The sequence below is a fragment of the Centruroides vittatus genome, unplaced genomic scaffold, assembly GCF_030686945.1.
Source record: "Centruroides vittatus isolate TY-2023 unplaced genomic scaffold, ASM3068694v2 contig_962, whole genome shotgun sequence".
Lineage (NCBI taxonomy): Eukaryota > Metazoa > Arthropoda > Arachnida > Scorpiones > Buthidae > Centruroides > Centruroides vittatus.
In genome coordinates this window covers 601,328-628,166 of record NW_027122638.1, presented here as the reverse complement: position 1 = coordinate 628,166, position 26,839 = coordinate 601,328, and the positions used below count along the sequence as shown (strand labels likewise).

Here is a 26,839-nt window from a genome sequence, read left to right as displayed (position 1 = left end):
GGAATGAAATCCTCCTATATCTAGAAGGCAGTAGGGAAAAATCCAGGACAATCCCGGAAAACCTGGCAACCCTTCAACACAACAATAAAATCAGGTTCGTTTGCCGATATATTCAATATTGTCAAGTAATATGTACAAAAAAATGTAATTTAATATTGTATTGTAAAATATATCGTAAAAAATTAGAAATTTAGAAGTCGCAACGTAAAATTTACTTAAATTAAACTCACAAATATTACAATTAGATCTAACAGAACGTGCTTTTAAAACACTGTTCATATACAGTACACAAAGGTAATCAATTGCATTACAGTAATTATACAAATTAATCTTTAATTTAAAATATAATATTATAATTTAAGATTGATTTAATAATTGAAAACCTCATAATCTAATACATAATGTATGTTTGGCATTATAATTAAATATCCGAAAATTTATCAATTTAAGACGAGATTAATATTTAATCTTATCCAAAATTGATGAAGATTAATATTTTTCCATTTATTTAATATCAATAAAAATTACTTTAATTTAATATTTAAATTCGTTTTAATTATGTATTTAACTTTTGGGCGCTTTTCCAGGCAACTTGCCCTTTGGTATATTGAAAATGCTCCAGAAATAAAGCAAATTTAGCTAATGTTTTGAAATTATGAGAAATTATTCACTTGTATTTTTTAAATTTATAACATTTTATACAATTATTTTTAAAAATACGTCAAGTTGATGAACTTAAATTTTTAAAGTTGTGCTTAAATTATGTCTAACTGATAAGACTTAGTCATGTTTTAATTAATTCCAGAGATAATGTATGTTTTTAAGCATTTAATTGTATTGCACCGGAAGAGATCTAGCAGGCAAATTTAGTGTTTTAAATGAAATTAATTATAATATATATACATGTATGTATATACAAATTACACACATTTAAAGTAGGAAAATTTAATTCTTTCAACCTGATTTTAGTTTAAATATTTCATTTTCAAAACATCATTACCTGATATAAACATATCGAATTTTAAGTTATATTATTTATTTGACATTTCTACAAAGAATTCTGACAAAAGCTCTACGGAAATCCAAATTGAAAACAGTATATATGACCGGGTTCAAGGCAGAGTTAATATAACCTAACCACGTGATAAAATTTACAACTCGATCTGAAATGAAACAATTGTTACAAAATGGTAGAATAACATACATTAGGAAAAATGGAAGCCAACATAAGACGAAAACACCCATAACGATTCCTAAAACTTGAGCGGCTCTCCTTTCTTTAGCGAGAGATATTCTTTGCTTTTCTTCCATATATTTTTTGACACTCGATGGAGCAGACTGTACAGAATTTCCTTTAGTATTACCGTTTACAGAAAAGGCCGTTTCTTTGTCCTGTGGAACATCAGATACTTCGTCTTGAATTGATATCGAACCGGGATAAATCGAAGTGGCTGAATTTTCTAGTTCCTTTTGAACCATAACGGAGAGAGTTTGAACAACTTTCTCTTTCGATTTATCGCCTTTAGTGATTTCTCCCGCATTTCGAATTTTGATTCTTAATCTTCGTCTAGCAGCTTGGAATATCTTACAATAAACGCAAGTCATGATTATGAGGGGTATGAAGAAGGAACCGCTAGCTGAATATATGACGTAACCTCTTTCTGCTGTCAATTGGCATGGGGTGTCTTCGGTAAACATGTCGGGCCAATCGTTCCAACCAAACAGAGGAGGAACCGAAATTAATCCACTTATTACCCAAACTAAAAATATCATAGTCATCACTCTATTTAACGTCCTCTTCCTAGCGTAATTAAGAGGGTCGTGTATGGCCCAGTATCGATCGAGAGCTATGGCACACAAGTTAAGTATTGAAGCAGTACAGCAGAGGACGTCACACGTTAACCACATTTCGCATACTCTTAAACCAAAAACCCACTTTTTCATTATAGAATAAGCCACGTTGAATGGCATTACGAGTACTGCTACGGTAATATCTGCCACAGCCAGGGATACGAGAAACATATTCTGTACATTCCTCAACGGTTTGTACGTGAAAACAGATATTATAACGAGGATGTTACCTACAATTGTACAGATGATTAAGATACCCAAGATAAACGCTGTAGTTATGGCTTCTGCTATAGAAGTATCGTTTATCAAAGTGATCGCAGTTTCTTCACTTTCTATTTCTGTACTATTTTCATTGAAAGTGATAATATAAGTGAAATTTTGGAAGTAATCAGCATCATCCATTATTAAATGCGCACCTGAAATTAGAAAAACAAACGAAGAAATTAATATTTTAATACAAAAAAATTTTACTTAATTTATATTATTAAAGGAGAATAAAATAAAAATGTATTTTTAAAATATATTTTTAAAATAATTTTCCAGAAACTATAACGTTTCTTTTAAATTTATATTAAGAAGAAACGTTAATTTGACTATTTTGGGTGAAAATAAGTGAACTGTAGCAGGAGTTATTAATGTGCGTAATTATGGATTAAATAATAAGAACATAATTAATTTTCAGTAAATTAGTTTTAAAAATTACCTATTATATCATTTACTAAAAATCAAATTACTTTAATAGAATTGTCTATTACATACTTAAAAAAATCTCTTTATTTTAAATTAATACCCATTATTTTATATTATTATTTTTTCGTTAATCGTATAATTTTCGTACTATAATTGTAAAATTTAAATATGTGAAATAAATTATAAAACTGTCAAATTTACATTCGTTATTAATTTACAACGTGCAATTATTTATTGTGACATTATCACAATGCTCTCAATTTTAGTAGTGTCTTGTCCCTGTACTGTACATCATACGTTTCCTGTTAACAATAAAATCATGCGGCCGTCTATCTAAATCCGTTCAGCAGAAAACTTTTGAATTGAAATAACGTGCCTTCCGGTACAAACTAAATGTTCTTATATAGTTAGTTGGGGTTTCCTACCCCCATACTTTTCATATCTGGTCACGACTTTCTTCTATTTATCTCCATTTTCGAAATTTAAGGAAGTACAGACAAACAGACACAGAGGCCAGTAGGACTTTATAGGTGTACAATTTTTGAAAACTGCAGCCCAATTATCTCTTTCTACGTTAAATTTTACACGAAATTCTTCATAACGATAAATTTAAAACAATTTTTTAACTTTAAAAACTGTTGGTAGAATTTTTTAATGTATTGAACATAACACAGAAATTCAGTTCATATTATATATTAAATACAATTTTTTACTATGACAATTTTTCGACAAACTCCTGAACTTCATACGACAAATTTTTTAAAAAAATAACGTAAATATAAATGTTAACGCTATTGTATAGCAAGACACTGTGATATTTTAAAAGCTTGATTAATTATATATAAAAATAAGTATAGTAAATTTATCATTTTTATTTGTATTTTTTTTATAACGACATTTATATAAGGTACAGTACATACAGAATCGTTTAAATGGCACTATTTCCGTTTAAAATAGAGAAGTAAACCAAAAATAGTTTGATTAATGTCCAAAAAATTCCCTCAATGGCATTTTTCTGAAGTCAGTTATTCTCTGCATTACATGGCGTGGGTTAAAATGTCTTTAATTTAAAAAATATTCACGATGAAGACATTTAAATTCTTTTTCTTTTCCTATGAAGATGTATAATTTTTTTGGTGTAAAGTTAAAAGCATAAGCTTTCTATATACTTTTTAAATGGTGTAAATTAATACCATTTATAGTGAATTTATAGTCTCATTCCTATTTAAAAATAAATCACTACTTTATTTTCTAAACTAGAAAATAATCAAAAATATGTTTTCGGGTGTCTTCTAAAATATAAACAAAACGACTCAACTGCTTTTTGATAAAGAAATAATTTTTAAAAGAGATTGTAGAGTGTCACTGACAGACATCATATAGCTAACGTACACCTACAGATATCTTGAAAATTTATATTTATGTATGTGGTGTCTATAGATGGCTGGGCAGGGCGGTAAGAAGCATATGCAGAACGCAGTTTAAGAAAGAATACGAAGAGCTTCTTATGACATATAATGATGTATATTTAATATGATATAGAAAACGTTATATGTATACCATTATATGATATATATAACGACAACAGAATGATGAACTTGATAAAGGATGCTGCCATTTTCAATGAACTAACAATTTTATATCGATAAAGAGTTTTCACAGTTATAGCTGAATTGTGTAACAAAAAAGTTATTTATAATAATATTTACATTGCTGATCTTAAATTCATATTAAAAATAACCATTCTGACCAATACAATAGACTAGAAAATGTTTTTTTTTATTAAACAGAAGGGTTTTAAAAGCATAGACTGTATTGTTCGAATCGAATTTTTTAAATTAATTAAATACACTTAAAATTCTGATGTCAAACAGAGATTAGTGTGAAAATAAGGCCTAAATATCCAGGAAGAATATAGCGGTAATTTAAATAAATTCAAGTCAGTTCAATCCGACAATACATTAAAAAATAAAAAAAAGTTTGAATTTCTTTCAGGAATTAGAAGAATGAGATTAAATATGATTAACAAAGTGAGATTTGTAAAGGAAAAATCAAAGTAAAAATGAGTAAATAAAAAATAAATGAAAAATTTAAATAGGCTTACGAGATTTCTGTTTCAATTAAGGGGGAAAAACAAGTAAAACGTTGGTTGGAAAAAATATATTTTCATTAAAATATTATTATTATATTCTTCTGTGATTTTAATTAAACGATCAATTACTCGATAATCACTAACGAGTAAAGTTACGTCAACTAAATGTTTGACGTAACTTTACTCGTTAGTGATCGAAGAATAGTTTAATTGAGATAATAAAGGAAGTTTAATGATTAATATTCCATACAGTTTATACTAAAATACAATTTATAATTTAATTTCAATTAGTTCATTTATACATCTTTAAATCAATAACAACATTCGTTTATAGCACGGAATTATTGTTTCTCGAAATCTATATATATATATTTAATAATAATAATAATAATCAGTTAATGGGAAAGTAAGAAAATATGTAATATTTTCAAATAAATTTCATGATTGCCTTGAACTAAGATTCTTGGAAACTTAGAACCAACTCTTTTATTGAGTGAACTGATAAAGGAGACTGCAGCTGCTGTCCTCGTTTACACAAACGATATATTGTGAAGTAAAATAATTTATGTAGTATATGGATTCTAACGAAGATAAAGATCGATTACTTTATTTATTCTATAGATTGTTCGCAAAGTCCTACTAAAATGAAACCACAAAGTATGCCTTGCAGTGCGAAATTAAAGTAGAAGGTCAATGAAAACAAGTTAAAAACTGTGGTTATAAATTTACTAAACGTAGGAAGATCACATTAATATTAAACAAAATTAAGATATATATATAAATAATCATATAATATAAATTTGTATATATGTATATTATGGGTGAATTCAGATATGTATTCATTAGTTCATTTAATATAAGCTTATATTATCAAGATTCAAATTATATTAATTAAGTGGAAAGCTCATATCGAATATATATTGCAATTTATGCAATTTGATATTCAAGATACTTAAGTTAAATATTCCCAAAGGATCATATTATAGCTACCACCAATTACATAAGAATCGCGATTAGGAATTTCGGATCAATATCAATCAATTAGATAATTCATTTTATCTCACCCCACTATTTTAGCAAATGTTAATTATGTTAAAAGAAAATAATTAAAATTAATATTTTAATTGTGGTAATTTATATTATTAGGCCTATTATATTTAAGTCGATAAAACATTTTACATTAATAGAATTTATATGATTTTTTACACACTCGTCGCCTTACTTTAATAATGTCACTTAATGGATTATTTCGGATTTTCAATTTAATATTTTTCTTAGAAAGGTTTTGTGCTTATTAAATGTTTTCATCTCATTGAAAAGTAGCAGAAGAAATCCAAAGAAAATACAGAAAATAAGATGAAAGAATTATAATGAATAGGAGGATTTTCCGTTTGTTGAACTCTAATAAATATTATGATTTCTCCTCCCCTTACAATTTTTTCCTCCTTGTTTAAATAAGGATTGCAAATACATAATATTTTGTACTTGCATAATATCTAATTGTCTATTCACTGAAAATTTCATGCTAAGTTCTAATGAAAAGATTAAAAACTTTTTAAAATACTTCAAATTTTTGTAGTATTAACAAACTTCTTCAAGAATTTTCATTTTATTTTTTTTATAATATAAATTTATTTCCGAAAATAATGTACTGTAGATCATACTATTTTTTTTTTATTAGAAATCAGCTTATTTCTATATGTATCTGTATACATGTGTGTGTATGTTATACAATACTTTATATATAACTATTAAAAAATAATTATAACTAAAAATAATTTATGTTATTTATATTGTAAATGAGTAAATGTTTACATTATATTATTTACAATTATAAATAAATAAATAAATAGAATTTAAATTGTAAATTTCAATTTATTTAGCACATTAACTCTTCCAAAAAATTAAGTACAATATGTAAAAAATAATGTAAATAAATTTACGTCTTAACTAGAAAATTTGTTAAAGGAAACTCTGCTTATTCGAGTGATATTTATTTTACAGAAAATAAATAAAATAGCAAACATATTACAGAAAAATACGTATTTTATTTATGTATTATATATTATGGAAAAATACGTATTAAAATACCACGTTTTTCTCAGTCTATTTCTTGATTTCTTATTTTGATAGGCATATTTATACACTAGATTTTCCATTATAAATTTTTTCTTTCACGCTATTCCTTGTAAGAAAACAAATTGTAAACAGTAAGTACTTGTATTTCTCAACGAATCAACAGATTTGCGAGACGAAGTTGAAGATATAAATTGATATTATGAGTATCTTTTCTGGCAATATTACATCTACAAAGAAGTTATGTCACAAATGCGAATCTTTTATTTAAAAAATCCCGTGTACGTCACCTTAGAGACTATGTACGAGATGAATAATCGATAACTTATTATTTATAATGTATAAATTATGTTAAAATCGATGTTTTTCCAACGTCAGAAATGATTTAGGTCATTAAATGCTTTCGTTTTAAGATCCTATATTAAATATTCATTTTTTCCTTTGAGATATTTGCTAGGTTTTCTTTATGTTTTAGCGCAGAATTTTATTTATTAAAAGTAAATAAAAAGGAAATTTTAAAATAATATTTAAAAAATACTCGAAGGGAATAAGTCAATAAAATAAATATAATGTAAAAATAATCATGAAATTTAATATAAATAAATTCAAAGTAGTTTTACGATTGATTTGTTTCCATCCTGACTGTTATATAACAGAAGGAAAGTATGGCGATCAGTCAAAAATGACCCTCTCCAAAATTTTTACATTTCTGAACTCAGGGGACCTTGAAATGTCGAAAAGTGGAAAAAAGAGCTGAGGAGTTTCTGTAGGTATGGTTGTTAGTGTGTCTGTGTAGGGGGCACAAGTTTGTTCACGAAATTTGTAGCTTAATACGTCCTGTGTGTTTTGTCGAAAATTTCTGAAATTTTGCAAGAAGGTTTGCCTATTAGGAGAAAATATTTCTTAAAATTTTCAAGAAATCCGGATCATTGGTTTAAGAGATATGGCTCACGGGATAATATATCTCCCGAACCAACCTGAAAACTTGTGAAGATAAAGGTAGCAATTATTAGGAATGAAAACAAATAAAGAATGCGAAAACGTTCAGCAACAGCGAAGCCAGCATTTTCTTTCTTTTTCTTTAAACACAAAGATATATAAAAAGAGACGTTATTATTTTAATTCAAATATTTTATCCATATGAAACTTATAAACAATAATTATTTATTTTATAATTACTTTAAAATGAAATAAGAAAATAAGCTTCCTGTAAAAATATAACAATTTTATACTTTTTAAACACTTAAATAATGTTCCTAATACATAAGCTTTTATCTAGTGTAATCCTACTGTAATGCATTTTCTGAAAGTAATTATATTGCAGAAAAATATATAATATTTATCTTAAAGTATGTGACATTAATCCTGTCTTTAATACTTACTAAAAATTTGTACTTTACCATTTAATAGTAATTTCTATGCTATAAATTTTTGTCTACACTTACCATTAAAGAATTATTGAAATTTCTTTTAAATTATATTTTTAAACTTCGAACCATGCAATTAGATATCATTGTCAAAGTAATCTAATAATCTAACGAAATATATATATATATATATATGTACATTTAAAATTTATATTAACACCATAGGGACTATTATATAATCTATTTTATTGTTAACAGAAATTATTCTATTCTCTTAATGCATTTTCCACCTTGTAAAAATGAATCAATAGTTTCATATTTCGGTAATACTTTTATCAAATACGCCCTCACATTTTTAAAAATAAAAATTTATTGTTTTTCTATCTTTTCAATATAAAAGCTTGCTGAATCAATAAATTTCTAAAAGTATTTGTCATCCCTTTTAGCGATAAAAAGTATTTTTTCCCTCCTCCATTTTAAAAAAAATGATATGAAGACATTTTTATAAATGCGACGAGTTCATCTAAAAAGAATTAATAATTAAAATTTATTTTTCCTCTTTAAAATTGCTTAAATATTTTAAGTTGTACCCAAAACATTTTTTCCTTATATTTTACATTCAAAGGATCGAAGACATTGATCACAATTAACAGATGCCAAGGAAGCGACCATTTTATTAAATATCGTCAATTTTAAGAAGGAAAAAAATTGATAAAGTTGATGGTATTTAATATATGATTCTTGCTGTTAATTGCAATATCCTGACATTTTGACGGATTTTTCGCCAGCGAAAGTAGAAAATGGATTTTGGAATTATTTTCATAAACTTAGAGTTAAGAAAAATAGTTTAAGTTTAAATATCTTTTGAAATTAGTTTTTTTGAGTTAAAGTATAAAAAAATTTAACAAAATTTTTAAAATTATGTTGTAATTTAAATTAATTGGCATCTCCGGCTCCAGATACTTAAATCGATCGGACATAGACAGTTAAATAGGTGAAAATCGAGACCATATACGGAAAACTAAGCCCCTAAGCTTCCATATCTGGTCTTGATTTTAATATACATAACGAAGGACAAACGACTAGACGAACGGTGGGAATGCTTAGGTCTGCAATTTGAAAATTGAAGCTTAATTAAAGAGGCTACTATAGATTGGTAATTTGCTTTTTGTCTATATGTCACAATATAAAACTAAAGCTTACGGAATAGTTATATAATATAAATAATTTGTATAAAGTAAATATAGAAAAAAATAATTATATAATTTCTGATTTTTACTAATTTATGTGACCAAAAAAAAAAAATTACTTCTTGAAAGCTCTGAAAATCACTTAAAGTGGCAAATATCTTCAATTGTCTTCAGAATCTGAAAACAAAAATGCCAGTAATAACTCTCTTAATATACAAATTAATATTACTGGAGGATATTTATTTAAATTTTCACATTTTAGCCTTATACAAGCAGATCTATTCTGTTTATTAAACGATTTGGAAGGTCATGTTATTAAACAATTTAAGAGTATTATATACAATATTTATTAATTGAATTAACTCTATTCTTTAATCTATAATTCAGAACTTTTCATCATTACATTGATTTGCTAATCAAATTTTAATTTCAAACATATCAATTTTAAATGTATTGTTAAATGTCAAAATCATTTCTCAATATGTGTCAGTTATAAATGTATTCATTTCAAACAATTCACACAATTTAATTCTAATTTAACAGATTATTCATAATCTATATATATATATATATATATATATAATCGAGACAAGTTGATAATAATAATAATAATAATAATCAGTGCAGAGCCCAAACGGTTAGGAGTTAAAATTTGAAATTTGGTACACAGTTAGGGTACGTCACGAGGACGCACAGTAAGAAGGGATTTTTCGAAATACCTCCCCACAGGGGAGAGGGACAGGATTAAGTCTTAACACTTCCATCAACAATGGAAGTGTTAAGTAACAATGGAAGTGTGAAGTAATAATGGAAATGGTAAGTAACGATGGAAGTGTCAACAATGGAAGTGTTACGTAACAATGGAGAACAAAAGAAAGCGACGTGCAAGATTTACCGGCGCTGGAGAAAAAAAAGAAAGAAAAAGAGTAATATGCTAGAACATATTCAATTTTCAAATTTAAACACATTAGTTCGGTTTTTCTGGACCTTTCTTCTTTAGAACATTCGATGAAAATTGAACGATATAATCAGAACAAGTCGTGAAAATCGAACAATATTAGAACATTCGATTTTCAAATTCGACCTTTCTTTAGAAATACTTAGTTCGTTGATGAAATTACTCTTTTTCTTTTGTGACTATAAAGTAATAATTTTAATCTTCGCTATCGTTACTTTTGCCCGAGCAACGCCGGGCCTACCTGCTAGTAATTACATATAAATTTGTTTTCTCATGTTCCATCTTGTCAATGTTCGTGTATTCTTATTATTTTCCTACTGTTTGAGAAACTTTAAGAATATATTCCACTTCAAAAATCACATAAAAGTTTCTTTCTTTTATCTCCTCTTTTCAGAAAAATATTTCTTATCATTTTTGAAATATCTTAAGATTTTACTTTAAGATACGATCTGACTATCGCTATGGAGGACCCGGGTTCGAATCCGGACGGTCCAAAAAACCAACCTTAATATCTCATGGGCGAGCAATTCTGGCACAATCTCTTACTACTCACATCCCGTTGTGGGCCTGGCAAATCCCACGATAAGTATAAGAAAGGGTCCTCTTAGTATCTGCAGGGTGGAAGGTATTAAAAAATAATAGAACAGTGTAAGTTCTTCCATATTCGAAGTTATTAAATCTGTCTGTCTTTACATGTGTATTATGTATATATTAATTGTCTTTAGAACTTCATATTATTCTTTCTAATTATAAAATTTACACTAATATTGATATTACATTTTGAAATAAATTAAATTTTCCGTATTTAAATGTATTTCAGTTACATATACTTCAGCACGAATTCGCCTGGAGAGATATTTTTTAAAGTTAACAGTCAGGCATTATTCTTTTCAGTTATCACTATCAATATAACAGAAGAGAAAAATTATGCAGTCGGTGGAAGAGCATATATTTTATCTCGTATGTATGGTAACAACTTTACTCTTAAATTTAATGTTCGGAGATGATTGCTCTTAAAATGGAAGCAGAAATGTAAACCATTTCGTAATCTCTGCCCTTTTCACGTTTGATATTTCGAATTTTCAAAAATATCCAATTTATTTTTTGAAAGTGAGATTCGATACCTAAAGAATTGAATATTTCGCGTGGAAGTCGTTTTCTTCAGGCATTCAAATTCAAAAAATAGGTAAAAATTGTTCTTTAAATTGTACTTCAAAACAATATTTGAAGTTTGAAACTTGTGTAAATAAAATATAAAACACGAACTTCCCCGAAAATATATATTTTATAGGCTTTTAATTCAATTAAACTAATCTTTTAATATGAAGTATTCACCGAGAATTTAACGAAAAAAAAAATGATTTTTATTTTATTAAAATGAAAAACTTTAATAACAATTTTGGTTTTTTAACCGAAAAATCAATTCTTAATATTTTTTTTCCGATTAAAATTGTTTCTCATAATTGAAATTTTACGATAAATCCTTGAAAAAAGCAGTCATTTTAAGCATAAAAATTTAACTTATTAATATAATTTTAACATTGAAACATTAAATTATAGCAATGCCCTTAAAAATCACATCAACATGGTTACATGATTTTATTAATTATTTAATAGTAAAGTTAAGGAATTTAAGCCTATCATGATGAATTAAAAAAAATCATGAATATATTATGACAATTATTTAATTCATCAATATTTTGTAAGTAAATTTAGCAGTTTTTAAATTTAAAAACCATCAATAATAGTTAATTACGTTTAGGTAAATACAGGAAAATGATAAATTATTTTAGGATTATTTTAAAGATAATAAACGAGACAAAAGTAATTAATTAACTTGCACTTCATAGAAATTTCAGCTTATATCCTAATTTATTTTAAACAATTCTTGATGAAGGGTTCGAAAATATGTTTATGTACGATCAGAAAAGTATTGTTCGCTATCTTCTTATTGTTAATCATACACACCACTTAAATTAACGTTTATATTGTGAGTCATACGTTGTTTTATTCTTTAGCTTAAAATGTTATATCCCATTGTAGTTTTTAATTTTATTTTCTAAAAAATAAATTAATACATTGTATTTTGTAATGAAGTATTTTGAAATGATTTAATGATGAATACCTTTAAACTGCACTCGTTCAAAAAATAAACATAACTTACTTATCCATAAATAAGTTAATAATCTAGATAAAGACAAGTGAATAATTTTCGTAAGAATTGAATTCGGAAAGAGCAGGAGCCATACAGTTTCATGAACTTCACGGACACCAGTTTGCAGGCGTGGGATCGCTCTGGAGTGGCATCATGCTTAATGATGCACTGAGCCCCATTAATGCGTGAGGTTTTGGTACTGTAGGAGCAGAGAAGCATACAGTTCCATGAACTTGTGGTAAATAAAACTCTATTTATCCCTCCAGATTGCAAAAATACCAAACACAGAAGTACTGTGTTTGGTATTTTTGCAATCTGGAGGAATAAATAGAGTTTTATTTACCACAAGTTTAATGGAAAGTATTTAAAATCTGATTAGATTATTAGTTCTAGTAAAAAATATAATTTTTATTAGTTTCATTTCGTATTTTCGAAAAAAAGTAAAGTCATTTAAGCGCGGGTTTTTTATAATCAGTACATTCAGCTTGAAATTTGATTTTAGCTTCGTTCTTAGTTGTGAAATCACGAAATGTTTCTTTCTGCGTATTTATTCTTCTACATTTAACATGTATTTATTAAGATACATTCGCTTTTGGATTAGTTTTTGTTAACTTAGTTGTATCTGCTATTGATAATCTTTTACGCTTTTTGTCATGTAGGTAACTTTTTACATATACATAGATATACAGAGCAATTAATAGGCCTAATTTAAAAATTATACTAAAAATTTCTGCAAAAGTTTGCATGACTTTTTTAAAAATAGTTTTTAGAATGCGCTGCGAATTTCTCGTCAATTTATTTTTGATAAATAGATGGAAAATTCAAAACTGACAAAATTTCATGCTATGGTGTTATAAAGCTTTTAAGAATTTATAGGTTCCTAAGAGAAGATTTTATTCATTTATTTCTGAAAAATTCAGAAAATAGCATTTATACATAAATATTCATATACAGTGCTAATATAACCTTTAATATTTGTAAGTATTTATTTAAAGCAAAACACTTATTAGACAGCTGACTTAAAAACATGGCTAAGAAATTAATTAACATTTTTCTAAATTCGATATCGTTTGTGGTTAATTATTATGAATTATTATTGTAACTATAATCAGTAGTTTAGTGATGTATTGAGTGTAATTTTATTACTAAGTGTAAATAAAGTTACAGAATATTAATATTTACGTTATACTTTTGCTATTTCCTATCATTATATTTCTATCTTATAGTTTTTATACTTAATTTAACAGTTCAAAAATTCGTCTTATGGGCTAAATTTTCAGAAAAAAGTTTCTAAAATTAATAATCTCAAATATTTATTTTTACACGCAAAATAAGTCAAAAGTTTTGAAATAAATTTTTAATCATTTAATATATTGAAAAGAAAAAAAGGAAAATGCAGTTGCAACTTGAATGTCACCAGCAGCATAGGTCGACTGTTTACAGATCATGAATAAAATATTAATTTATTATATTTTGACGAATAACAGGAATTTTTAACTTGTTTGGAAGAAGTTTTGAATCCTAAAATCTTTCTTATATCTACCTGACTAGATTTCGTTATATATTTAAATTTGTAATTTCACATATTTCACAAAATAGAAATCTTTAAATTGGCACAAGAAGAATATATAAATATCAAATTTCAGACATTATCAGGTGTAATTTCCATTTTGTTCGTAATAGAAAAAGATAAAAAAAATGTACTTTAATATATCTTGTGTACATAAAATACGTTTATTATATATAAGAGTACCTTTTTTATATATCTTGTAGTTTAATAATCTTGTTAAAGTTTATATGGATTTCAAAGAGGAAAAATTCTAGAGAATTTTTTTTCTTTGACCTCCATATAAACTGTAACATGATTATTAGGATATTTCTGTTGCAGTTATTTGTTTGATGAATAATATACGGTGATATATTAGTGAGAATTAAAAGAAAACCGATGTGTTTAATAGAGTATGAGGCATATTGTTAAACAGTCATTGCGAAGAGTTCTTAAAAGACTCCACCGTGACGACAGGTTATTTGGTGATTTAATGTATTTTTACTTCCTTATTCACTTTTTATTTTCTCCAAATTGTCAAAAATACAATGTGATAGATAATATTTTACTTTCGTTTGGAACAATCATGTTATTGAAATAAAATTGCAATTCATTGGAACTGTATTTGGGTTATTTCCAACTCTATTACACTAAGTGCATTATACTGTTTGATCACTTAGAGGTTTTCAGAAATGGAAAATCTAAATATTGAATTCCACGGGTGTACCAACTGCAAATTATCGAAGTTTTGTTCACATGAGTTTATATTTTTATCACACAGCCTGTTGTTTTATATCTTATTATGTGACAGTTACAGTATAAAAATTAGAATATGTGAAATTTCTTACATACCTTCCAAATTAATACAAAATCAATAGAAGGAGAAAATATTAAATGCAAAATTTACTAGAACCGAAAAAGAGAATCTCATATGTCACCTACATATGGCAGTGCAGAAGTTCCTTCCTCTATTTCTCACAAAATAGGCACAACACTACTTTCAAAATTTGTTTGGATGACGTTGTGACGAAGTACCACGCAATATTGATTCCAAATAAAATCAACTATATAAAAAATTCTCAAACATTTATCTATCACAGACACAGAGTAGATCACGTACAAAACTTAACATGATAAGTAGTCACAATGTAAAAATATGAATGATTATATTTTATTTATTCATCATAATACATTACATTGTTAGAAGTTTTGGCGTAAATTTATGGGCAATTATAAATTAGTCAGTGTAACAGGTAGCTGTAAAAGTTATCGACTGCCAGTTTACTGCTTTGACCATTACATAATTTGCTCCTGTAGTTACTACTTAAACTATCATTAACTAGTCATGATTATACATTTACTTTATAGTCATTATCATAATTCGATTTAAAATTTTTACCCCTTACCAACATCATTATTCTATTATTAGTTGTTCACACTTTGGCTTTTTATTCATATGCATACTTTTCGCACCATCTAATTGCTGTTTCCTTATCGCCTGTAATGAGATTACAGGTACATTTGCACGTTGATGCCAGGTACTTAAGCAATTCTCTTTGGCTTCTTTCCTCCTACTAAGTAGACTAGTGGTTTTCAGCCGAGGTGCCGCAAAGAAACTTTAGGAATGACAGAAATACAATGGTAAACCCTTCTTACATGTATTGCTAAAACTATGAAAAGAGTAATAAACCTAATAAAGGAAAATGGGTGCTGCGAGAAAAAATTTCATGTAAAGAGTATTCCATGTGACAGGGTACGTGAAGAACATTTTGTAAAAGTTCACACGTCGCATCGCTTGATTTCAGCAAAAGGCACGTATACGATTTTATTATTAAATGAAATTGCCCTATTTTTTAATTTTCGCATTGTTTTAAACCTGATCCATGTATTAAAATTACATTGAAGTTGTTTAACGAAGAAAAGGAATGTACAGTATGATTGTTATTATTTTAGGATGACCTCGGATTTTTCTTACTTAACACTCGGTAATATATTCACTTTTTAAATATAACCGTTTTTAATATTCAATTTGCACCACAATAAATAAACAATTTTACAATATACTGTTTATTCATTTTCACCCCAATTTTTCACTCACTCGCAAAGTGTTCTGATTGTGGAGAAATAAAACAATTTGTCCTTGTGTTCTTAAAAAATATTCATAAGCCAAAATTACAAAAATATATAAACAAAACATTACATTAATTATTAACTTATATCCATATTAGTTATAAAACATCAATATAGTAATTCAGTTCTCCATGAAAATGTTAATGCATTAACAATTTTCTTATTCTAGTTTCGCTTATACATAGCTTTTAAATGCCTACTTAGTAAGAGTATTACTTATTTTCCTAATCTGTAAGTTTTTTCAACAACACTACATGGAAACCAATGCTAAATATATTTATTTATAGATTAAATTTTTATTTGCATTTGATATTTATAAGTAATTATATTTTAAAATTTTCTCTAGTATCTAGTAAGCTAATTGTCTGAAATACTTAAGCAGAAGTATATGTAATTGTTTCGGTTTTATCTATAATGTATGAGAGAGATTAATTCAGAACGAGTGCTTAATATTGAATATAACTTCAGAGAACTTTCATTTCAATTGTTTGAAAGTATGATAGGATTATCTTGTTTATTTGTGTATTTTTAAATATATATCTTGTGACGTAATTGCTTGTACAAATCATATTTTATCTTACATTACGCTGCACCATATCTTAATTAAACTTTTTTACTTGCGACTTCTTTAGACAATGAATAATATATTCTGTAACTTCCGTTATTATCGTATACTATAATACAGTAAACTATAATACAAAGATATAATATAATGTAATATTTACAGATTACTTCAAAATAATTCAATATAAACACAGAAATACGTCAAATGAAATTTTAATGATTAAAATAAACTTTAAGAGCCGTAAACGTTAACTTTCAAAGAATAGATACAAATGCCAAAATATTCTTTCATAGAAAATAATTATATAAATGAATTTATTGTCATGACTGTAAAAAGGCACCTTATTAAAAGCAAACATACCCTCTATCTGTCGGAAAAAATAAGGTATGTGTGTTTAAAAATTTATTTGTAAATAATACCTGAGCAGGCATTATTGGTTACTTCTCATATAAATTAACAATAAAGAATTTATTTATTAATTTGGTAATCGTATTGATTAAATTAGAAAATGTTTCCTGTAAGAAATTGCATTTATGAAAAAGACAGACGAGAAAAAGAGATGAGGAAGCGAAATAAGAGAGAGAGAGATTGCAGTGCTACCTGCTCGATTCTGGTATAAATACACTTTACATCTTGTTTAATTGTACTTTTGAACGACAGTAAAAATTTGCTGGCATTCAATAGTGTTTTTAAAATAATGTAGGCAATACAATAGCATGAAGTTGACGTATTATAAAAATGCATGTAGATGTACAAAGTTGGATTTGGAAATGAAACTTAAAAAGTTCATTGGGTCATTACAAAAATCCTAAAATATTTTTGCTTTTTTAAAGTACTATTCGTGTTTCATTTTAAATTCCTCGTAAAATCTGTTTTGTTTCTAACTCATAGTGTATAAAAAGGAATCTCAGATTTCAAATTCTTTTCCACTTCGACCAAAATTTTGAAATATTATCTATTTATTTTATTTAAAAATAGAGTAAACGATTTAGCCAAAAACAAATTTAGTACTTTATAATTTCGAAATTTTTTCTATTAGAAACAGTTAATACACCAGATTTATTTTAGTTGAGCTTATAATACACAAGACGTCTTATATATAAAAATTTTGTTTTCGTCCATTTTTCTAGACAAATTAAATATAAATATGAACATAATAACATATTTCTTTAACTGAATTTATTTGGATAATTAAAGATACTACCCCAACAAGTAGGCGACTATTAATGATTGCAGCAAGATAAAGAGAACGAGCAACTGTTTATTGTGACATGATCACAATACCGGATTGCAATTTTTAATTATATTTTTCTAATTTATGTAATTTAAAATATATATAGTCCGAAATCGGCCAAAGTGGGAAGTGTTCGGCTAAATCGAGAAATGCCAATGTTGCTGTAAATTGACTGGCCAATGTCGGATCTTGATTTTGGGATTTGGCCGGCCAGTTTGCGAAATGGTATCGGACGATCAGAAGAAAAAGCCATGAGCAGATTTTGGTAGGTCTGTATAATTGCATACTTTATAGTAATTATAAATTATAAATTATCAAATTCAATTATGTGTTAAGCTTATTTATTAATCATAGTAAATTATCAATCTCTACCACACTTGTTACGACAGGATGAACTTTTATGAGATTTCGAACCGTTTGTTATTTTCACATTTGCAGCGATTTGTTGCACACTTAATAATGCAATTGCATCGAGTATAGCCTTGGTCGTCTGTTAACGATTGAGGAGATGCAACAGTTTGTAGTAACTTTTCTTCTGCGCCAACGGATTCCAGTCTGAGCAGTTTCTTGAGCAGAATGGAAAATTCACTTCTGGACTACAGTTGTGTGAAACTCCAGAAGTAAACTGGAATCTATTCATAAATAAATTTTGTTTTTTGTCTTGAAAAAAGGGAGAAAGAGGAAACTTTTTTTATTTTGTAAAACCGATAAGAAAATAAAGATAAAAAATGTATGTCCATAAAAGAGCATGTTTAAAAGTAATTCTTAGAAAACTGAACTTCTCGAATTAAAACAATAGAATGATGCATGTCTGAAGATCGACCATCTTCGATTGGGATCGAATGAACAAGCGACGTTGACTCATCCTGCGATCTGGGTTCGGATACACTAGATAATGAGTGAAGATTAATTAGAAAGTGGGGATGTGGAGGATCGACCAATCGAAATGATCGATCTGGGACCCAAAAAAGTTTATATAAATGACCAATTTAATGACACGAAGAGCTTCGCCGGATTTTTTACTGTATGGCATCCTCCGTAGTGAAAATATTCTCCGTTTCTCCGACGCTTAAACAACGCATATCTCTAGATACGAACTATTACAACTGGACAACTATACGGTTGTCCAGTTGTAATAGGGCGTAACAGTTGTCTAACTGACCAACTGTCCAACCGTCCAACAGCGCAGTCACTCCACCGTCATCATCCCGTTCTCGAACAGAAGATACTGTTTTTGTAAGCATTATTTATACAATAAATCGGGAAAATTGATTGAAACTGGAGAGTTGTCTCTGTCATCAACACTCCCGTATACGCTTTTGCACTGCTCGGATAACCTGTCACCATGCTCGGTTCAGCAGTTATTTGAGAACACCATCATAGCGAAAGCAAAAGATGTGCGCCTACTGGACAGTCTCGCATTATCACATCGAATTTTGGCCAGGGATTATCCGCCCCCTCCCGAAATGGCCGGTCAAAGTAACATATAGACTGGTCATTTCAAGTATATCGGACCGTAGCCACAGCTCTCGGCCAAAGTACGATATGGACAGCCAATTCGAGAACTGGCCGAACTTCGGGCTTTGGCCGTAACATATACACTCTACTTCAAATTAGTAGTATTGCCCCTGTACATCACACTTTTCCTGTCAGCAATAGTCATGCAAGTCATAAGCAATTTTAGTTATCATATAAAAGCCTTTAAAAAACTTTTCCTAATTCAAAACTTATTCAACAGAATATTTATATTAACCAAAACACTTTATACATGATAATATTTGATGACATATTTTAAAAGCGTTAAAAATAAAGTTTTAAGAATTTAAATAAGAATAATTCATTTTGTCTTCCCATAGAAGATATAAATTAATTCTACGACATGATATAATGGCATTCTGTTAATAAAAATATTATTAGGAAATATTTTAAATTAAATTTACTTCCAAAAATTACAAGAAGTTGTTACAGTTATTGCATAAAAATATATTTATATTAATCAATAAAAAGTTTGACAATTTTAGTTAGTATTGACTCTTATAATCTCGAAATACACGAAATAAAATGAAAAAAATGTAGTACAAAATTATTATCCTTTATTGCATTCTAACGAAAAATAAAATTTACATAATGACTGCATGAAATTTTATAACACTGCAATAACATTACCTAAATTTTATTCAATAACTTTATGGAAGTAAAATTAATTAAATGGAATAGTTTTGACTTTAGAAACTTAATCGATAATTAAGACTTTGTTAATGAATAATGATGAATAATAAAATTTTCAATAGTCCATTATAGGAGGAAATTCCTATTTTTTGAGATCGTGGAACATTCATTCCTATTTTTTCGTTCCTGTTTAAATTTAATAGATTTAAAAATATTCGTATTATCGCTCCTTTCATAGCTTTAGTTTTAAATAAACAGACGAATAAAATATGATTAAACATTAGAAGTAAGGTTTGCATTAAAATGCATTTTCTCCTATTTATAGTTCTTGTTTTTATATTGATATGCTTTATCTTCGACAACATGTTTCTGTCGTCCTAAGGATTAGCTTTTTTCTTCCTTACATTTATTCTGCCACACATTATTCTGTCCATTCGGAGTACACTAAAGTTTCTTCAATAGTTGTAAGTGACATTAAGCCGTCTACTCAAAGTCTTATGCACAATCTAGACACTAATTTCTTAGCATTCAATTACTAAATTAAATAAATAATTTATGACTAAAATTCTATTCGTCACTGAACACGATAAGAAGTTAATAAAATTATCATTAAAGCACGTTCTATTACAATTGTATAAATTCAAATAAAATTTTAATTATAATTGATTAAAATATGTGTAAAATTAATATAAAAGTTAATTTTTTTAATTGTTATTTAAATATTTAATCAATATCTTCACTGTTGAATCATATGTTGCCCTCTCTTAACCATTCAATTGTGAAAGCTGTATGAAGTGTCAAACACTAAAAAAGCTCTTTAAAATAAGTAATATTATACATTGCATGCAATTAATAATCTGCCAATTAATTCGTTGTTTTATACTTATTAATTAGTAAAAATGAAGTTACATAGAAAACTGTCAATGACACCTGGAATGTTAACACTTAGATGTGAATAATCTGCTTGTATATAAAAGAAGATATTATGTTTTCACGTTCAATATTTTAAGAAAACAAATATTGAGAAAAAAATAAAATTTTTATATAAATATCTATAAATAAATAATATAAAAAGTAGAGAGGAAAAAGTAAAATTTATCTTATTGTCGAGGGTAAAAGAAGCATTCTATTGTGAGGAATATCACTTTTACTTTTTATCCATGCCAGTATGATTGCAATGGATAAGAAATTAAAATGACATTTTTCACAATATGCAAAAGTCAAACTTATTACAGATACAAACTTGTCTCTTATAATGTTACACTAAGAAAATTTCAATTTTAATCACATCAAATATTTATGAATACTCAGAATATTATTAATTGGATCAGAAATTCGGTAATTTTACGACAAATATTTGTTATTTCATATGCTATGTCGTAATATAAGATGAAATCCGAGATAGGAAAACACATTAAAATAAATGAATTCAAAGCCGGATTAAAAATAAACAGAAACTGTCTACTTTATTGTACAAGGAGGAGAAAGTTATCCTTATTGTATTTAGTATTTTTATAAAAGGTAAATTATTATTAATTTAAATTGAAAGTGTATATAGAAATAATAATATCTGGTATTTCAGTTTAAGTAAACAAAAGTCTTATTTTAGTATTTTATATATTATTGTCTTTATATCTAAGTTATACAAACCCCACGAGAAATTTATTATAGTTAGGAAAGAAAATTTAATATATTAAAAATATTGACAATTTAAAATAAAAATTATAAATAAATTAAATTTAACGTTATAATTTCTATTTTTTATTATGAAAAATTTCAACAAGATAGAAATTAATTAAATGATAGGAATAAAAACACCGTCAAACTTTTTAAAAAAATGAATTTTCACTTTGCAAATATAAAAATTCGTTAATTAAAGTGAAAAAGTATTTTCTTATGAATTTAAATTCATATTTTATTTATTTATTCTAAAATACATTACACAATATAAGTTATTTAATAAAATGAATTATTTAATTTGTTTTCTGTATACATTTACTGCAAATGCGTAAGAAATTATTACTTCACATTAAATAATATATTTTATTTTATTCTATGTATTTTAATTTTAATAATTTAAAACTCTTAATGTTTTTGGTTGCCGAAAACAAAAATAATAAACGTGAAAAGGTCGTTTGAAAAATTAAATAACTATAAAAATAAAACAATCCATCAATTTTAATACGTGAAAATAATGAATATCTACGTAAATATTTTTCTGCAAAAAAGAAAAAAAAAAATAAATTCTGTCAGCAAATAGTTTTGATTATAATCACTTCGGATAAAATAAAATTTATCTTTTAAGTAAATTTTTCCCCAGGTGAATTATCTAACTGATTACTTTCCTTCTTTCATTTCTCTAGAACAATTTTATTCCTTTTAAATCCTTTCTTGTTGCATGCCTGATTAATGAAAAATCATTTTTGTTCTATCAAGTTAAGAAAAAATAAATAATAAAATATCCAAGACAGACATTACCGTTTGTTTATGTCAGGAAAAATCGAAGGTAAACTTATCCTCTTCCGCAAAGAATTAAATCCTGGATTTTCAAGGGAGATATCAGATTTAACTATATACCGATACTTTATTCTTTCATGTCAGAGGTGGAAATTCGCTTTTCTTGTTTTGTTGAATTCCCAACTCTTCGAATCAATATAACTGTTGGTATAAGAGATAAATGAAAGAACGAGCATGATATCGTCTTTTCTCTATACTGATTGATGTGTTATGTTTCAATTAATAAATGAATTACTTTCTAAACTATCGTTGTTTCTATTAACTTGTTTGACAAAGTTTTGTAATATGATACAATATTTTATTTGAGTAAAATATAATCGACCTTTAAGCAAATCGAAGAAACATTATATATTTGCAATTTAATAAATTCCATCGATTTTTTTAAAAGAATTTCTATTTCTTTTATAATCGTGAGCATATTTTTTTGCATCAGTAAATCAGTTGTTATGAATACTTCTCAATGATAAAGCATAAAATATTGTTAAAAATAAGAAACATTAAAACTTAAAAAAATGTGATAAGAGTCCATTCAATTTATGGATTTATTGATTTTATGTCTATTGTGAGTAAATAAAAATTTCAAAATGATAAATATATAATATGATAGATAATTTTTTGCAAATTTGACACACAGCTAACTCTAATATTAGTTTTAATGCATAGAGATATGATGAAACTAATTCTAAAATATTTTATTATGAAATTTTAGATTATGATAGCCCATAAAATATGAGATTAATTCTCTTTATTGATTAGTTAGAAAAAGATGGAAGATACCAGAGTAATACGATATGCATATTTTTTACTGTTCTCTGGGTTAATATTTTATAAAAAATAGAATAACACTAATAAAATAATTTTCAGTAGGATAAGTATCCTTACGATAGTATCAGTAGGGCGTATGTCTCCTGTACTGCCCATGAATGCGCCTATGCCTGCCAAAATGGCATCAAATTATGCACATTACTCACAGTACAGCGGTACCAGGTACTTCGAATGACCCTTGCTTCAAACGTTCCAGAGTTCGAACGCTAAATTCGAAAGAAGTTCGACCTTTATCGTACTTACTGTACTTTTACAATAATTATTATACATATAAAAAATTAGTTTATCTTATTAAACTAATTCTAAATATAACTTTAAAAAAACATTTTTAATGTAATTTTATGTAGTTTTGCTTATAAACAATATTATTTATTAAAATAAAGTATGAAAATTATATCAAAAATATAAATTGTCAAGTGTATATGAAATTTTAATGACGTCTTAACAAACTGAAACATAGATTCAAATCTGTTTAAACTTAATAAATTCATCTGTGAAAAGCAAGAATTTACCATTAAGAAAACAAATTATAAATGAAAATAAGAATAATTTATAATTTTAAATTAAATTAAAATTTCATAACTTTTAATTATATTAATTTATTAAATTGCCAAATTTGACATTTAATTTTTCTAAATTTATTTGTTGAACATGCAAAGAAATGTCTTAATTTAGCAAATTTTATTTAAAAAACGGAAATATAAAAACAAAACCAAGAAGAATTTATCTCCAAAAAAGTTGAGAATGAGAAAAACTCGTAATAACAATCTTAATTACGAATAAAGCAAATAGTTTTTTTTAATATTAAATTTAACGTAAGTATCTTGTGTAACAATTTGAAGCATGTATATTTATCTAGAAAATTAAGTTTAAAAAAATATTTTAGTGAAAGTTAATGCTTGCTCATTTGTTTAATGCACTTTCCATGCACGTTAACTTTCATATATCTTGTGAGTATTAAAAAAAAAAAAAACTAAAATGACATAAAAATAAATTTTATATCTTTTCAAAATAGGAAAGAATATCGATTATATCCTTAAAAACATTTTTATATTTATATATTAATGAGAATTTAATAAATTAATTTAGTTTATACACTTAGAAAATTAATAGAAAATTTGTATCACTGTAATTTAATCAGGTTATTACAACTGTACAATATTTATTATTTTTTTATATGATAAAAATATGTATCATGCAATCTGGTTAATCTGAACTTATCAAATTCGAACCAATTTTGTTTGTTTTTTTCCTCTAAATTAATCTACCAAAACAAAAATAAAGGGTATTTAATTTGTAAAGTGATAAACACGTACACATTTTAACATAAATTTATGTAGCAAATAACATTGTTTAAAATGTATTTTTGTCATGCTTCCTTTGCTTTATAACATATAACACAAATAAGCCAAACATTTTTGTAGTCAATAATTACGTCGGATTAGCGAGAGAAAAAATAATTCTACAGTCGAACCTCCAACAACGTCCACTTCTAGATGGGAGCTAAATCAGAAATGTTTCTTTTTGAAATGCGTACAAAATAACCTGTAAATGACAGACACACCTCCGAACAATTTTACTCTTTATGCTCTGTCGGTGGTCGTTGTTCAAAGGTTTGACTGTACTTGGATAATTTTAAGACAAGTGAAAAGAAAAAAAATAATATTTGGTATCAGAATTTGCAACTGATGAATCTCGAAAGAAAATTTGGTGTAAGAAGATATTCCGTGTAACAATAAAAAGAAATTAAATTAAATTAATGGTCGCTATGAAAATCAATTCAGAAGATTTATAGTACTGCTGATGGTTGAGAAATAAATTTGATTATTTTGTAGAAGATTCAGCTTTAGGAATTTGCCATTAGAAAAATAATTTATCACCCAACTTTTTGAAAACTTCAAATTTTAAAAAGCTCAGAATATAATTTAAACGAACAGTATAGAAAAAAATGATTGCTGTATTGACAAATATAAAGAGAATGTTACTAAATCAAAATTTTATATCATAAATTTGCAGAATATTTAAATACTAGCATCGACATATCTTACGATAAACGGTTTAAAATCGTATTAATTTATAAGTCAGCATTGTATAAAAGTATTTAAAGAAAATTATTATAAATTTTTATATGAAGTATCAATCTTTAAGTATAATGATAAGTACGAGCTAAAATTATTGTGACTTCGTCACAATTCCGAACTGCAGATTTTATCATATTGTTAATTTATTTAATTTAAAATATACGCTTTCCATACGAAATTAAAAGTGTTTTGCCCCTGTAAATAATACTTTTCCTGATAACAACATAGTCGTGCAGACAATCTATGTAACTACGTTCTGAGGAAAAGTTTTGAATTGAAATGAAGTGACAGGGCCTTCTTCTTCTACTCATTCCATGCCTGTTCTTGGCATTTATATATCTCTCGCCATTCTCTAGATTAAGAAAAGACAGACAGACAAACGGACAATTTTTTTAAAATTGTAGCCCAATAATTTTTGAAACATTTAAACCTTAAAAGACTTGGAAAAGTTTTTGTGGTATCTTAAGAATAGAAATATAACGCTTTCTGTTCTGCTCCGTACAACCAGAAAAAAAGTAAAAATAACTATTCTTCTATACTCAACAGTGAAGATAAAAAAAAAATAAGATACAGAGAAGAAAAGGATAAAGTTTAATGGAGATAGAAAATAAATCATGACCTCAACTGAAGACAACAAGAACGATAAAAACAAGTTTCCCTTTATTTCATTTTCTTAATGACAGCGGATATTTCGGGAATCTTGTTTATAAGGTCTAAGTTATAAATAATTGCAAATTATTAAAAATTAATGTTATATAATAACAATTTTAATATCATTAAATCTAAATATAATAATTCGTCGATTGAGATCTTTTCAGAAAATAAAGAATCTTTTATTCAAGAATTATTGTTTACATTCACGATGATTTCTCTTTATATATCAAGAGTAAGCTTAAACGCTTCCATATATATTTTATTTTGAAAATAGGATATTGATGAAATATTTTATAGGTTTCATTTGTATTTTGTTTTACAATATAATGTCGTTTATTTTATTTTGAATTTACTCTCATTCTTAAAAATAATAAGAAAATTGATTAACGTATACTATCGTTAATTGGAATTGAAATTTTCAAATTGCAGACGTATACATTCCCACTGCGGTAAGTCTGAATGTATGTCCTTCGTTAATCTAGAGAACGGAGTTAAATGACTGGATTATTATCAGGAGAAGTATGATGTACAGGGGCAAGGCACTAAAATCGAGACTCGACATGAGAGACTCTGACTGTACACGATATTCCGGTCTGGATCAGCAGTTACATGTTTTTTAAATTAAATGACGATTAAAACTTGCATTACTGCACTGTCAAGATGCCATATACTTTTAACTAAGTTTTTCTTTTATTAATACTCAGTAAAATGAAATAGTTGTAAATTTAAAAAAATAATT

General features: G+C 26.6%; 1 protein-coding gene across 1 annotated transcript in view; it reads right to left on the bottom strand.

The window, feature by feature from the left end:
- Positions 1-944: 944 nt before the first annotated feature.
- Positions 945-26,839, bottom strand: part of LOC136985364 (probable G-protein coupled receptor No18) — a 79,286-nt gene continuing 53,391 nt past the window's right edge. Inside the window, exon 2 of the mRNA XM_067282635.1 lies at positions 945-2,267. Coding sequence (XP_067138736.1) covers positions 1,036-2,253 — 1,218 coding nt within the window. The 5' untranslated portion in view covers positions 2,254-2,267 and the 3' untranslated portion in view covers positions 945-1,035. The remainder of the gene's footprint in view (positions 2,268-26,839) is intronic.